This window comes from Harpia harpyja, chromosome 2 (genome assembly GCF_026419915.1).
Source record: "Harpia harpyja isolate bHarHar1 chromosome 2, bHarHar1 primary haplotype, whole genome shotgun sequence".
In the NCBI taxonomy this organism is placed as follows: domain Eukaryota; kingdom Metazoa; phylum Chordata; class Aves; order Accipitriformes; family Accipitridae; genus Harpia; species Harpia harpyja.
Window position 1 is genome coordinate 60,204,413 of NC_068941.1, and position 17,080 is coordinate 60,221,492.

At 36.3% G+C, this 17,080-nt stretch overlaps 1 protein-coding gene across 3 annotated transcripts in view; it reads left to right on the forward strand.

The window, feature by feature from the left end:
• USP46 (ubiquitin specific peptidase 46) overlaps nucleotides 1-16,177 on the forward strand; it is a 32,713-nt gene extending 16,536 nt beyond the window's left edge. For all 3 annotated transcript variants that reach the window (XM_052780073.1, XM_052780074.1, XM_052780075.1), the window contains 6 exons: nucleotides 106-335; nucleotides 3,821-3,897; nucleotides 9,483-9,566; nucleotides 9,850-10,047; nucleotides 10,889-10,967; nucleotides 11,950-16,177. In XM_052780073.1, the coding sequence (XP_052636033.1) occupies nucleotides 106-335; nucleotides 3,821-3,897; nucleotides 9,483-9,566; nucleotides 9,850-10,047; nucleotides 10,889-10,967; nucleotides 11,950-12,051 (770 nt within the window). In that variant the 3' untranslated portion in view covers nucleotides 12,052-16,177. The remainder of the gene's footprint in view (nucleotides 1-105; nucleotides 336-3,820; nucleotides 3,898-9,482; nucleotides 9,567-9,849; nucleotides 10,048-10,888; nucleotides 10,968-11,949) is intronic.
• The last annotated feature ends 903 nt before the right edge of the window (nucleotides 16,178-17,080 follow it).

Below are 17,080 nucleotides of genomic sequence, written 5' to 3' on the forward strand. Positions count from 1 at the left end.
AGCAAGGGCCAGTACATGTATTTGGAAAGAAATAATGAATTTAGTTTGCTTTCTTGAAGGAAAGGATATACTCAGCTTTAGAAATCTCAACTCTCTTCTTCACAGATCTCTTTGACAACTACATGCAGCAGGATGCACATGAGTTTTTAAATTACCTGCTCAACACCATCGCAGACATTTTGCAGGAGGAGAAGAAACAGGAAAAGCAAAATGGGAAACTGAAAAATGGCAACATGAATGAAGCTGAAGAGAACAATAAGCAAGAACTCACCTGGGTGCATGAGATTTTTCAGGGAACACTGACTAACGAAACTAGATGTTTGAACTGTGAAACCGTAAGCATTGGGATAGATTTTTGGGGTTTTTTTGGTTGTTGGCCTTTAATAGATAGATACATTTTATATATATAAATATATGAATCTTTTCAGACATCTGAGAATTGTGGATATTCCTGTAGACTTTACTTCTTGAAGTGAGTATATTCTTTTCTAAAAATTTATTTTTCTAAGCATTACTTGGCTAACCTATGCCAAGTCTTGCTGTCCTAATACATATCCCTACAGTTAAAATCCTTGCTAGTTAATCAATACCCTTCCTTATTACTGTAACTTTGGAAGAAGATATTCACATCATCATTCCATGAATAAGTGAAATGTTAAGATGAATTTGTGTTAATTCAATCCTAAGAATGTGACTGGCATACAGAGGGTTTGTTATTAACAAACCATATGTTTTCTTTTATCTCCCTAATATTTTCTAGAGGATGCTGTCAGTTTGAAGTCTCTTATATTTGACGTATGAGTAAAAATTAGTCTCAGTTAGGAAACCTGCTTGCAAGTCTCCTATTGATTTCTGTGGTTTTCAATCACATGCTCCTACTTTAAGGGAAAAGAAATAATAAAAAAGTTTCTCTCTGTGAGGTTGCTATGTGAAAGAGTAACACAGACAAGAAAAAAATTTGTTTTGGATAGAGCAGTGACCCTGACTTTCCAAAAAGGTTGGAATTACCTCACCTAACCTTTGCTTTGTAAAAGGTAGCTGTCAAGGATGAACTAGTTTTCTCAGCTCCTTCTGTAGATGATGGAGATTGCAAAGGAGCTCCTGCAAGAAGCTGTCTCCATCTGTCTCTAGGCTGTTTCATGAAACTGAAAGTTTTCAGCAGTATCAGGTATTCTGCTCGATACATCTTGTCCTGGTTCTACAGTGTTACTGAGCTTTTGCAATTGTTGGTGCAGCAATGCTGTGAACTGCGCCAGCAAACTGATCTGGCCTAAGAATAATGTGTTTTTATCTCACACCAACACTGCTACCAAGGACTTCCTCTAAAGGAAATGGAACTTTATAGATTATCTGCATTAAAGTGCCTGGAGAAGGTGCCCAGAGAAGGTATCTTCAGACAGCAAGCTGAGGTTAAATATCTAACTTTAGATAGCTGAAGTTAGGTGAGATAAACCCTACCCAGGTCCTACCAGATGTGTAAAAGAACATATTCTGATATTGATAATCATAAAGAATAGCTCTATACTCCAAGAAAATACGACTTCTCCAGGGATTTGGGTCAGACAGAGGAGAAAAAAGAGATACAGTGATAGTCAATGTGAAAAAAGGGGTTGTACCAAGTTTGGAACAAGCTTGTATAAGTGAAAACCAGAGCGAGATATTGAAAATTAATTCTTTAATCTATTTCAATTATAAAAGCCCAAGTAATAGTAGCAAGTTAAAATAAGCGAAAGGCTAGAATTTAGAATTATTTTTTATCTGACAAGCTTCTTCAAAGGGTTGTGGCCTAATTATAAATTAACATCCAGTGTTTACCGAGACAAACTGTACTGAAGTCAGGATGTGTCCTTGGGTAACAGCAAAACTGCACAACACCCTATTTGTAATTCAATGAGACCAAGCTTTATGGAAAAAATTGTGCTAGGTATTGCTGCTGTAGAAAGGCTTGTCTGTAGCTTCCTGTGAATGCAAAAATACTGTATACTACTCAGGATACTTTTCCAGTTTGTTTTTCTTGTATTATTGTATCTCGAAATCTTTGGGAAATTGTAAAATGGATTAAAAGATGTTCTTTTGCTAAAATATTCATATGCAGTGCGTGAAGAATCATTCAGATTCCAGCAGTTCTTATTCTCACAAAGAATGCAGTTTGAATCTGGTTTTCCAGCTACCTTTAGTTTTGGTCCATGTTATTCTAGCCCCAACTAGCTCATCTTCCCCTTTCAGTAAATATTTGATGTGCTGAAATCAATAACAAAATTCCTAGCTTCTTTGTGGTATTCAGATGAAACACTATACTTGCCAAAGACTTTTCCAAGTATTTAACCTCTTTCTTGATATGCAATGTGTCTGACAGAACTCTAGTTCCAGCCATAGAGACACAATGTTCTCTGAAGCTTTGTTGCTCTGTCTTTCAAATTCTAGCTGTATGTTTATACTGCAGTTGATTGCTGCCAGTTTTGTGGTTTCTTGTCCCCTGTGGGTCAAATCAGGTCTCAGGGAGGATTTTTGTTTGAAGAACTGCTGTTCATTTTAATTGGGTGCGCATTATGCCTCTGCACATCTTTGATAATATCAAAATTCATCCTGTTAAAGGTGTTCCTCTGGATTCAGAACTGATATGGGCTGCATTCACCATGTTTATAGGACCCCTGACATAATGCAAAGATGAGCTGAAAGTAGTATGCAACTTTCACATCCATAGAATTGCAGAAATCTGAGCATGAGGGACTTGTGTCAGAACAATGGATTCAACCCCTCTACTGAAGTTCTTGATTTCAACTTCACTATCCAGTCATCTGATTTAGTTATTCTAAGGAAATGCAGTCATAGAAGGCAAAATATGGAGTGTTCATGCACCATTTTATAAACAGAATTGGTTGTTATGAATATGACTAAATTCATGTGCAGTAAGTAATTCTGCAGTCTTTTTGACTCAGCTGAAGTATTACAACAATTATCTGTCTGGATGTTTTTTTTTTTTTTAAACATTATTTCATCTTCAAGATTAAACACTAAGTGAAAAATCATTTTCAAAGCAATAATCAAGATCTGTCATTCTGAAAATACTTGGGGTTACTTTTTTAAAATAAAAACTCTTTATTAGAATTTTTCTCCTTCTGTCTAAAAAAAATTGGGAAAATCAAAATGATTTTGCAAAATATTATCACTTTGCCATTTTTACCTTTAATCTTTGAATTTTTTAATCAAAATTATTGACCAGGAACAATATTCAATGGGGAAATGCAGCTGTGTCAGCCAGAAATATAAAGCCAGTCTTTTGAATGCTCACTGGAGAGAAAATGCAACATGGTTAAATATGACATTTCTTGGCAGATGCTTATTTGGAAAGTATCTTCATTGCATCTTTAATAGTAGAATTAAATAAATATATAGGGCATAAACTGTGATTATTTAGTGTAATATATTATACAAATAGTAAATAAAATTCCAGTAAAATAATAAACTAGGCTGTGTTGCGTAACAAGGGGACATATGTAATGCACCAGTCACAGCTTATATAGGGGATGATGGCCCCCCTTTAATGAACAATAGACTGCGGTCTACTGGTTGGTGGGCTTGGATAAGTGGAACAGACAGAAGTTAAATTATATGAAAGCTGGATTGGTAGAGTTACTAATAAATATAGTCACGCTGAACTAGAAAAAAATTTAAAAGCATTAAAATTAATTATTTTTGTGTAATTTATTTCTGCACAAATTTCTCTATCTTTAGCATTTGCGCATAGATATAAACAGCATTTAGAAGTATGGCGTTAGTTACTAAGTCTCTGTTTCACATGTATATTTTTTTGCAACAGGTTAGTAGCAAAGATGAAGATTTTCTTGACCTTTCTGTTGATGTGGAGCAGAACACATCAATTACACACTGTCTAAGGTAAACAAATGCATCTCTTTGGCAGATAGTTCTGTCTGACTTTGCTAAATTTTCCAAGTCTGGTAGATACAGAGAAGAGAAGTAGAATAACATTGGGTTTTGAGCTTTTCCTAAGCAGAAGAAAAAGACTGTAATCTGGGTGTTTCCTCTAATGACAAAATATACATTAATGTATTTTGTTTTACTCACTTTGTCTTTCAATGTATGTGTTTGAATGGGAAAAAAAATCATCTCTTGGGGAAAATAATCGATTGCCTTGTCATCTGGAAGAATTGCTGCAGAATAATAACTGGCTTCAAATGGATTTAAGTGTGCTTATCTTTAAGCTTCTACTTAAGTGCTTTGTTGATTAGGACTTATGTGCATATTAAAAGTTAAGCATGTGCTTTGCAGAATGAGTACTAGAGTCCCTAGAGGGCAAAAGATTTCAAAAGTCTGCTTTTCTGCATGTAAGTTTCTTATTCTGTGTCTCATCCTAAAATTATGGGGATAAGTCTTTTATTCTAAGTTTCAGTTCTGCTTCTAGTACACTCTTAACTATTAAACAAATACTTCAGAGATCAAAATAATTTTCAGACTTGCATGGATGGTTATTCTGAGAGATTTAAAATATCTGGAGTTTTGGAATTGAAACAATAAACCGATACCTAGATTTAAGACAATATGTTGCTGCTCTAAAGTAATGATTATCAGTTGGTCAAATTACTCTTTCAAGCTCCAAAATTGCTGCCAAGTTTGAAATTGCATTTAACAGTTATTCTGGAATGCCTAGGGAGGGTTGTCTGGCATCTCACCCCCAAGCTGAGAGTTAGAGAAAGAGAAAGCATATGAGGTACTAACCATTTCCTGAGTCAGAAAGCAGTGATTTCTCTGTGGATACCACAACTGTAATAGGTAACTTCTGTTACATTTTGAAGTGCTAGACGGAGTAAGTTTTTTCCTTCTCAACTTCTGTTCAGTCTCCTGTAGGATACTGTAGCAGTCCTTAGCCCTCAAGTAGTCCACACTGCAGTAACTAGCCTCATTTTAAAAGTGAGCAACCTAAAGAGTGGCTTTGAAAAGGAGTGCATTATTATCTTTTTTTTCCCCATTTTCTCTTTGTCTTTCCATGGTCACGAATAATTGAATCAGTATTGGTACTCCAGGTTTTTGTTTGCACACTTTAAGTTCTTCACTGTAGCCACTACTTTGAACTCGTTTTTGTCAGCATTACTTACCTTTCCCTATGGTGTTCAAAGTCAATTTGAAATCACACTGACATGCAAGGAGGCTGAAGTGTGCATCTTCTGAGGTCCTTTCTAACCTGAGTTGTTATTTGGTTCTATGGTATACAGTTACTGGAGACTGAGCACTGACTTTGTCTTACAGCTTAGTCTGGTGAACTTGCTAGAAACTGCTGCTGTACATGAACTTACCACCCGTCCTTCAGCTTTCTCCAATTTTTTATTTAATTTCTTAGTTGTTAATCTTCCTGGAAATGTTTTGTTTGGAAAGGCCATTTATGCAAAGGCACAGAGTACTTCAGTAGAAGTACCAATAGTATTTCTACTACTGAACAGCCAGTGGCTGTAGCTTACGATGTGGAAGAGCTGCATCTGCACTACTGCAAGCAACAGGTGAGTGGTGGAGTTGAAAGAGACCCCAAGAGGTTAACAGCTAGCTCCACCTCAGAGAGGATGCTTGTCCAACCTGTTCCAAAAGATCTTTTAGCAGTAGTAGCTCGATTGCCTATCCCAGTCCTTCCCGTTCTTACTACTAACAAGTTTTTCCCATTGTGTAACATGAATCGTCCTTGTTTCAGTTCAAGTCCATTTCTGCTTGCCCTGTGTACTCTGGACATAAACCAGGGGTTGCTCCCCTTCCTCTTAGCAGCAACCTTTTACATACAGGAAGAATGTCATCACTTTATTTTTAAGTTAAACAGCCTAAGGTCATTCAACATTTCCTTCACAGGTTATCTTCACCACTAGATCTCTGCTCATGTTCATTACTCTTCGACCCTCTCTCCAATTAAACTTCTTTCTTTCTTGAAGTGCAGTTGCCTAAAATTAGGCACAATATTCCAGCAGAGATCTACACAATCCTGAGAAGAATGGATGCCCTAAAAGTTTGTTTATATATCCCAGTATAGTATCTGCCTTTACTCCAAAAGCATGACGTGCCTTTTGAAGTCCACTCATTGTTCCTTTTGGCAATAAAGGGAAGCAAAATCCCAGTTTTTCTTTTCTTGTGGTGGGAGGTGTAGGTTGCTATTTACAGATTAAACAGGAAGAGAGTCATCACCTATCATCTGTTCTGATTGTCTTTCACACTAGCAGCATGTCTACCTCTGTTTAGAAAACATATATTCAGTTAGAATATGGATTTCCTCTCATTGCTCTATGGTATTATGCATTATTAAATGAAGTGTAAGTGCTTTTGTGGTTTCTGTTAATAGGAACGGCCAAGTTATTACTCCTTCTGGAACCTTTGCTGTTTCCTTTTTTTTAAAAACTGCTTTGCTGTGTCTTTACAACTCTAAGTGCTACTGCATTGAAAAGATAAATTAAAGAAAAACTGTGCAAGATAACATTTAAGTAGAATGAATTTCTTTGCCACTGCAGATGAATGTTCTTTTTAGCTATTTCTGTAGCTTTCAGATTGAAAAGGTTCTTGTGTAATTAAGAGGTCCAAAGAATACAAGCCTCTGGCATAGTCTAACTCCACAAGGTAGAAAATCAGGCCTGAAGCAGTAGAAGTCTAATAACAAATATAGTACATCTCCATTATTTTTATTTCCACTAGGAGTTGCAAAGTTTACCAGTCCATTCGATCCTGCCTTTTAACTAGTCTGCCTGTGCTTTTTTATTCCACTAAGAATTGTCTCATCTCTTAAAACAGAAAATTTGTATTATTTATACATATAAACAATAGAAAGCATCTTCCACGCTGTAGCATAGAGGCTGTAGAGAGATGGACTGTGGAAGCACATGAGGTCAATGATAAATTATTATATCTTGAGTGGATGTATTTAAAAATTCCTTTCTCCTGTTAAAATACCATATAAACAGAATGCAGATTGGCCTGTTAATGGAATAGGAAAGAGTTAGAAAAGCCTTGAAACTAGCTCTGCAGGTATAGAGGAAAGTTCCTCAAGCCTATAGCTCTTGTACATGCAGACTTTGCATGAACTCCAGTCAATGATCTGTTGTTTTTAACTGTTCAACATACATTAGAAGTGCCATGCTGAAAATTCTCAATTGACGAAACAGCTACTGAAGTTGCAGCTGTAAAGAGCAGCAAAAGCATCTAATTCTCACCTGCATACCTCCTTCCCCCCAAGGAAAGAGTTATTGCTTATAAATATGCCACCAGTTTTGTTCCTGGTACAGAAAAAGGAATGAATATGTGCTGAATAAGTGAATTAGTAGTGCCTCTAAATTCCATGACTCTGCCTCACCTGCTTTGGTAGAATAGGGTAACAGCCTGTTGGGTGGAAGTAGAAGACAAAGGAATAAAAGAACAAATGCTAAGGGACATGTAAAGGAATGTCCATCAGCTTATCAGGTATTTGCATATTTCTCCAGCTTTCACAGCTGTAATTCCCATAGCAGTCAACTTATAATTTAAAATGTTAGATATTATTGGTTCCAGAATAATTAATACATTTTAAAAGGAATTCAGAAACTATTTGAGTTTAATTCATTTTCCTGGGAGGCTTGGCATAGAACAAAACAGTATCTATCAAATTTCTATCTTCTATACTTGTTTCTTTATGTTAGAAAAATATTATTTCCATTACTTCACTTTGAGGTGGGAAGGAAAGTAATAAATTCCACAAGTTTGTTTGTTTATTGTTAAATTGAGACTTTAGGCTCTGAAAATAAAGATTAGACTCTTTCCTTAACAGAAGATCTAAAACTTAGACAAGGACATTCTACTGAATCTTGCAGCATTGTTCCCCACACGTATAACCCAACTCTTAATCTTTTCTAAAATTTCATCTCTTCACTTATGATTCCCTGAAAGGCTACCATGTTTTTCAGAGGAATTGGCTGAATTCAGTTAATTTTGTCTTTAAATTCAAACGTGAAATCAGATATTCGAGATCAGTGTTTATCACTGAAGCAAGTCCTTTCCAGTGATCATGCTTTATTTTTCTTTTAGATAAAAAAATTACACTTATGATCAAAGTTTTGTTGCAACTTACCTTTCAAGAGATGTATTTTGTCCTAAATTTCAGCACTTTCTGATCAAATTATTTAAAAACATATAAAGAAAAAAAACTTAGTAAAAGCATTCTCAGTTAGTATAAATATTATTCAGTCATATGAAGTGCCTCTCTGTCATGCTCTGTCAACCTTAAAGAACTTAAAACTTGAAAATGGAAAATCCTCCCCTTTTATGAAGTTAGGTAAGTAACTTCTAATACCTATGCCCTGGCAATTTATATAGTCTTCAGCTCTCCCATCTATGTATGCCTGTGGTGTTGGTGCCAGGAAGAAATAATCATCTGGAATCCTCCCTTTGCCTTTGTAAGATGATTCTGGTGCTGCCTACTGTGAGAACAGCCTGAACTTGCAGGCAGTGCGGCTTCAGCCTCTGTGCATGTGAACTGCGATGGTAGAATGGAGTTTATTGGGTCTGAATGGGTCTAAATTTTTCTGGAGTTCAGAAGTCTATTAGGTACAATGTAGGTGCAATCAACAGGACAGTTCTGTACTTCAGATATATCTATTTAAGGCCCAAAGTCACAAGAAAACCTGTGTGCTTAAAGTGGAAGATAGATGCTTATGTCTGCATTTACAGTTCTCGAAACACCTGCTCAGCTGCAATGTAACACTACAGGTGACAAAAAATTACTGTCATTTTTTATACAGTTAAGTTTTTTTTATGTACCTAAAATTCTGCTCCAAAACATATCAGCACTGTGACTTCCAACAAATCTTTTCTGTGAACTGAGAGAGATACTATCAAACCATCCTTCCTCTGCCTCTCTCACTTCAAAAGCTCAATCCAGAAACATTTCCAAGTGTATTTACTTGATCAGGATTTACAAAATCTTCTATACTAGCTGACACTTTCCTTTTTAGACAACAAGAAGGTATAATCAAATAACTTCTGGATGACAGTTCAAGAGGTTAGAGGGAATTTCAACTTATTTCTTCTGTGTAAGAGGATTCAGACCTATCTTACAGAATAACACCATAAAATGTGAGCTATCTGGGGATGACAGAAGTGCATTTGAAGATGTTCCATTCTGCAAATAATTTAAAAAGGGACTGGATGGATTGAGCGACTACACCCAAGTCTAGGCAGCCCCTTGGCATGTAAGAGACCAGTATATAAATCCCATTTTGAGATACCTGACGCTCTACCTGTATCGTGTGGAGGGCCTCAGCTCCTAATACAGGGCTGTCATACCAGCCAGGTACTTTTAAGTCCCTTTGCAAACCCTGGTACAGCTGCTTTAGATGTTTTAGAAAACTGGACTCAGTGGAGAGAGGATTTCATCCTGTGTGTCTTTTTAGGGTTCCAGTTCATTAGCCCAAGTGGGGAAAAAGTGTTAAGATCCTTTAAGAACTGATAATTGTGTTTATTTACAGAGACTTCAGTAACACAGAGACATTATGTAGTGAGCAGAAATACTACTGTGAGACTTGCTGCAGTAAACAAGAGGCACAGAAAAGGTAAGCGAATAGCAAGCTATTTCACCATGCTCCTCCTGGGCTTTGACAAACCTCCTCCTTGATATTTATTTTGTTTAGATATCTAGAAGCCTTACACCCTGGCTGCATTCTCTGTATGGGCCAGAGAACCTACAGAGATTCAAAGCTATTACTTGTGTATCTAGAAGCTACTGCTAGTTGACTATTGTTAATTACAAAGTGCTTTTATAATGCAAATGTTTACTCATTAAGGAAAGACAGAATGGCTTTGAACTTTATCATATGCACTCTACTGGTTTCACAGGATGAGAGTAAAAAAACTGCCAATGATTCTTGCCTTACACCTCAAGAGATTCAAGTATATGGAGCAATTGCACAGGTATACTAAGCTGTCTTATCGTGTAGTATTTCCTCTGGAGTTACGTCTCTTCAACACATCTGGCGATGCTGTCAACTTAGATCGGATGTATGACTTGGTAGCTGTTGTTGTTCACTGTGGAAGGTAAGATACTTTCATGTATATCTCGAGCTATTGCCAGACATTTTGCCGAGGGCAGAGGCATGCCTGACAAAATGTGAGGAGAGTGGGAGGGAGGACATAAACCCTGCTGCTGCACCAACTTGCCTGTGTCTTAGCCTGAACCTCTTAGCCACCCTCCCTCATAGTAAATCTGTACTTGTTTAAAAAATAATGTCTCAGGCCTCCAAAAGTCACAAGATTGGCTTAAATTAATGGAGATGTCTCCTTCCTCATCAGCCCACTTAGAGAGCTTGGGAGCCAGGACTCTGTGAGGGCCAGACACTGCTAGCATGTAGGCCCTTCAACAGATCACCTCAGTCTCCTGTCAAGGCAATAAAAATGAGAGCTTTAACAAAGCTTCTCACATATGGGGTATTGTCAAATATGAAACAAAAAGAAAAATCCTTGGGGGTCTAGGAACACGACTTGTTCTCCCTCTTCTTAAAGACTGTGTGTAACTAAATATTCACGGTTGATACCAAACAATTTTCCCCCTTAAATTTAGTTCATAATGTTTTTAAAAAATTTTCAATAGTTGATGCCTGCCTAATAGTTGTTAAGTGTTCTATAGGTTAATTTGTAAATGGTCGTGGCACAGATGAAAACAACACATTTAGTTTTCAGTTGATGAAGTCTTTGTAACAAGTCAGTAAAAAGGTGAAAGGAGTAAATGTCTACTGCACCACCGGGGTGGGTTTACTATGTTTTTCATAACATTTAGTTATAATTCAGTCTGCTTGCATATAGAAATGTGACTTGTCAAAATGGACTGAATAGTATCTTCTAATATTTTGTGGTTTGGTTTTTTTGTTTTGCTTTCTAGTGGACCGAATCGGGGGCATTATATTACTATTGTGAAAAGTCATGGATTTTGGCTCTTGTTTGATGATGACATTGTAGAGGTCAGTATGCTGAAGGTCACGGGCACAACTTTTGTGTTTATGTTCTCTTCTCTATTTGGGGTTAAAATTCTGATCCAGGTCTGAGTATAGATTTCTAGTCTGCAAAGCCACAGTTTGGTTGTAATGAGACATTCTGTTAGGAAGTAAGATTGCAAACAGAATTATTAATCCTGTAGTTCTTACTCTGTCGGTGTCAGAGGGGGTTGTTTTATTTCTGAACAACATCAAACGTTTTTAATATCCAACTTCAAGGGTTTAATTTGGAATGTTTTGTATATCTAATAAAATCAATTTAATTCATTAAAACCTAAAATATCCAGGAATTATGTTGCAATCCTTTGCAAAATCACTTGGCAAAATTGGTCTGGGTAAAGCTAGCCTTGCTGTAGAATTTTAATTTTTGACAATTGGGAAGTTACAAGAAAGTCTGGATTCTGTAGTCTGTCTGGGTTTGTCTGAATGTGAATTAGATCAGGATCTGGCCCACAGCTATTACAGATTCTGTCCAAGCATTCTGCAATTCATTCCTAAGCAAACCCTTTATGTCATTGTGGCACCTTGGCAAAACTGAGGTCTTGAGTCTGATTTCCTGGGAGTAAATGCAACAGAGGAAAGTAAGCACTGGGACATTGGATGGGGCATGACTTGAAGAGGGTTTCTGGAAATTTCAGAAAGATGGGGTGACATGGTCACATTTATGTGTTTTAACAGTGTTCACTACTGCATTCCAAGGAGTCTCTCTGTTATTGGAAAAAGCCTAATTCAGTTAGGTTCACTGAAACGAACATTCCTATTGACTTCCATGAGTGAGACCAATAGGGCTTAGCCCCTGAACATTACCCTTTTACTGCTTAAATTGCAAACAGAATTTGCTGATTGCTAGCCTGAAACAAATAACTGAATTTGTGTATGCAGCCATTTAATCCATGTTTGGTATTTCTTTTAACTAACAGCACATTAAAAATTTTTATTTATTTTGCAGAAAATAGATGCTCAAGCTATTGAAGAATTCTATGGTCTGACCTCTGATATATCAAAAAATTCAGAGTCTGGCTATATTTTATTCTATCAGTCAAGGGAGTGAGTGACTTGGCAAACTGTGACAGTTGCGCACAATGATGCTGCACGCAAAAGAAGGTGATGGCTCCCCTTAACTGACTTTTACACAGACCACATCTTGTATGGTCGAACAACGATACGCTCTGTCTCCTATTAAATGGTCTGTGTGATATTGACTATAACTGTCCATTTTTGACATGTGGAACTTTGTTTTGGGAAGAGGTGGTTGTTTGTAGTTTTTAAGTCTGATTGAAGAGTTAATTGCGGTCAGATTTTAGTGGAATTTATATGGACTAACATTTACAGATAATAAGATTTGGATGTCAACTGTTAAACCCAATCCAGCTAGAGTAGTATTTTATATGGAAGTGTTCATTGCATTTAGGGCAAAATTGTTTAAAACTTTCTAAATGGCTTTGGGGTGTGTGGATTTACAAAGCATTCCTTTAAATACATCCTCACATATACCTACCCATTTTAAGTGTAAGGAAAAAAATCTGTTTCATTATGATTGGAATTGTGGTTGTATAGGGGATTTTTTTACATGTTACTCTGCTGCAAAAAAGATATTCTTCCAAAATCATTTAAGCTTTGGGCTGTTAAAAACTTTCAGTGGATAACCTCAGGCCTAAACTTCACATAGTGGGATTTAAATTACAGTGGAACTAAGTAATTCTGTATGTCCAGTCATTTTGTTTATCATGAGATAGTACAGATGAGGTGAGATTTCAGAACTCACAGAGCACTGGAATAAAGAGAGTGAGATGACATGTATGACACAAAGATAAATTACATTTATAGAGATTGAGCTTATCTTTCTGTTAAAACAATATCATAGGTTGTTTACTTAATTGAGTTGCAGTGATTGCAACACTGCCCACATCTAGCATATCCGTCAAGACTGAAATTACACAGTCCATTTAAATAAGTGTTGTTCATACGATACAGAAGACACGGCTTGATCCTGCAATTTTCTGAATATCTGTAGGTCCCACTTTCATTTCTCAAGACAGAGTCCATTTCTTAGCAACATAACATAATAAATAACAACCATAAGTTTACACACACTGCCATGTATATGTAATCTCTAACATTTTGGCCGTGTTTGACAGCATTTGGGTCACCACGGAAACAGATACGGCTCTGGAGTGTCTGATTTTAAAAATACCAAAAGGCTTAGTGCAAAAGGCTTAGTTTGTGATTTTACTGGGTGAATTTGGCTGGCACTAGTCATGCACTGGCTAATAAAATTGCTGAACTCACATGCTGGAATTTGGCAAAGAATGAATGTTGAAGAAAGTATCAATAGGGTATGTGAAGGGATCGATAACAGGTTGTGGCAGTGGTAACACTGGGTAACTGCCTTGATTGGTTTGACACTTTCACTCCATTACACAATTCTTGAACTTCAGTAGCCAAATTCCTATTCCAATGAAGTCAACAGCAAAACCACTCTTGTCTTCAGGGGGACTGACAGTTGGTTCTAGTATTTAGAAGGAAATATTCTCATCGCACAAAATTTATTTCTAATTGTTATATTTAATTCACTCTCATTAAGTCTTTTTTAGACAATATTGCTTTTGGTCCTTCTTTTCTTTAAGAATTCTGCCTGCCACTTTATGGCCAACACTCCATTTCAAGAAATGGCTTTTGAAGTGTAGCTAAATCTTATATTTTAGTCTTCTGTAGGAAAGAGAATAACTTTTTTTCATTGTAATCTACTGTGAATGTGAAATATCTTTTGTTAAACAATGGTGAAAATGAAGTACTAGCTTCTACTGTAACATCAATTGAAGTTCAGTTGGATTTATCAACGGCCATTTTGTACACTAATGAAATGTAGCACTTTACACTGAATGAGAAACAGAAGTGGACTTCTCATCTAACATTATTTGTGATTTATCATGTTATTATACCTATACAGGAAAACAGACGTAGAATGTAACCTTAGAGTACGCGCTTATGTGAATAATAGTAGTGGTCTACAGAGATCACTCATATGAATGAAGGCTGGTATGCAGGCTCAAGACAAGCATAATTGGGATGCAACTGTAGTTCTTCTATTGATGTTAGAACAAAATGTTCTCTCTCTAACACAGAAGGCGGACATCTTACAGGAGACTTCAACTCTCACTGAGGCCCAGGAGCCTTTCCACTGAAAAGCTAAACCTGCAAATCCCTCTCTAATGGATTTATTTATAAGCATTCAGAATTTCCCTATAAATATATAATAATCACTTGCTTTTTAAAATGGGTATGGTTTCCTTATTGTGAATGATGGCATTTTCTAGATCAGCATTAACCAGTGCTGGTCCAAAGGTCTGTACTTCACAGTTTACTGTTGAACATTCTTAGGTCATTCTTCAATTTCAAAACAAGCAACAAAAAAGGTATTCTTAAGGTATCATTTGAATGTTTAGGGCCCGTGTTTATATGAAAAGTAATTTTTCATAAAAATATTTTTTAAATCAGTTCAATTTTAGGAAATGTTTTCCATGTCAATTGACTTATCTGAAAATTGATTTTTTAAATGTTACTAATATGAATTAATATTTAAATGCTAAAGAACAGGATAATAATCTTTGGTTTTCTCCAACTGCAAGACAGCTTTAGGTTGTAAAACATACAGATAATTGCAGTATGTTATTGAGAGTAAAATTACTAGAATAAGCTTTTTCATAAAGTATGAAAAAAATTTTAAATTCATGCTAGCCCATGAAAAGATCACAGCACTAGTATCACACCAGTCCAACATCAGCGGTCTGATATTAGCTCTGAAAAATTGTGCAATACTCACTTTATGCTAACACCAGCTAGATTAAGGAACATCTACTTTTGATTAAAAAAAAATAAATTGCAGTCACAATTCTATAAATTATATCCAGTCTACAGTGTGCTGAATGTCTTGACTTCAGTCCAGCAAAAGCTGTCCATCACGGCTGTATGAATAGCACCAGTCCAGGCAGCAGAACTTCTCTTCTATGTCAAATTAAGGACATTCACATGGGTTTTGCAGGATTGGGATCCTCACAGGAACAATCATATGATATGAAGTATTTTAGTTGATTAAATAAAACATAATCCTTTTTCTCTTATGCTTATGTATAGATTTCCTGCCCCTTATGAAAGAATGGAAAAATATCTAGGACAATAAAAGCTTTTCAGCCAGCAGCTAGAAAACAAAATTGTAGCACAGATGTCTAATAGTATTCTGTGCTTCCCTAAAATTACTATTTTTATGGTGTCGGGTTCTGAGCATATTAGGCCTTATGACATCTGAAGTTTTCTATTTGTTTCACACGCTGTTGCTGAGATGTGTTGTCCATTTATAAATCTTAGTACTATGTTCTTACTTTAAAAAAAAGAACATTTCTGTCCTGTGCTGTTTTTCCACTGAACCCAATGAAGCACTGCAGTGCTGATGAATCAGTTACCTTAGAGGATGAGCTCAGACCTCAACTTTTATGTTTCACAGAACAGGCTGTCAGGATTTTATGTAATAATTTCTATTTTGGGGACATAGCAGAGGGAGGCAGAAGAGGGTGGTGATGGAGAAACCATACCAGTGAAGCAGATCACTTTGTTGAAATTAAGTCAGTCCCAAAATTACTCCGATCAATTTTATTTTAATAATTTACAGTTACCTCAGAGCAGTAGATTACATCTTAAAAGCCTTGTTCCTTTAGCAGTTGGAGTAAAGAAAATAAAGCAGTAGGTGTTTCCTTTGCAATAGATTTAATAAAGATATTAAAGACCTAACTAAGCTGAAACTGAAATTCATGTTACATGGTGGGTCCTAAAGTGCTACCACAACCTGTCTTTTATCTTCAGACATTACATTTCATTCACCCATCTGTTACAGCATCATGTACTTGGGACCTGAGCTGGCAGCTTCCAGCTGCCAGCAATTTGATGCCTCTCAGCAGCAGACCCTTCTTGTTTTGTCTCTTTTTTGCTGCTTGTGGCTGACAAGTGTGAGCAGTATCTTACAGCTGAATGTGTACTAGAAATTTTAAGAAGTTTTGGCTGTGTACCTGTTCTTTGCCAGTACCTTTTATCAGTGTTCGTTTTAATTTATTTCTCTTTTGTTGGTCTGTTATTGTATTTGTATAATAACTTATGTAGTTAATATTATTAGTTTCCTGTTTAAATTTTTATGTACTTTGATTTTTTAAAATGTAATCAACCCAAGCACTTTAAGCAACAGTCAATCTTGTGAAATTCCAATCAGCTTAACATTTTGCCTTTGTCTTTTTGCTTTTGCAGATGTTTGCTTGTGATCCAACATCTCTAGTTACAACCCAATTTCAATTTTTAGGCTTGTAGTCCTAGTTGGGTTGTAAATTTGGGAAGCCCAAATTTGTTCATACATTACAAGGATGCAGTATTTACTATGTGTCTGCTACACATAGCAGTATGTAGCTGATGTGTTGCACTCACAGTGCACATTTCACAACCTTTTTTGCACTCTACCTGCTAACCCATCTGAGAATGACTGTAATACTTTAATCTCTGGCACAGTTATCAATGACTATAATTTAGAAAAGCTCTACAGGAGAATTCTCTTTTACCAAACACGGAGTTAGCTGTCAATCAACTGATGATACAAGTATTGCTCTCTTTGCCATTTTATCTGTGCTCTGTACAGTCTCAATTATTAATAATCTTGAGAGCTGCATTTATTCTTGGACCTTGTGTGAGTGCTAGCAAGGAGAGCAATCTTTTTGCATCTTCCTTCTCTCCACTTGGACTCATATAAAGGGAAGAGAGAATGAAGTAGAGTAAGTGCTGGTGTAAAAAACCCACACCATCTATCAAAGACACTGGATGTTTCTTAGAGGCCAGCATCTGTGGTATCCATAAGAGAAAGTCACTGACTTTTTGTGTTGTTATGCAAGGGTTATTCTTAGTTTTTTAGACATTGTATTCTCTTTGATCAATGGAAAGACTAGGGCTTTTTCCTGTTACATCAGTTCTGTTGCTGAGGTGCTTCTTCTCAATCTAACATGGCATTTAGTATTTAAATAGCCCTTGGGAAGCCTTAATAGATGCCC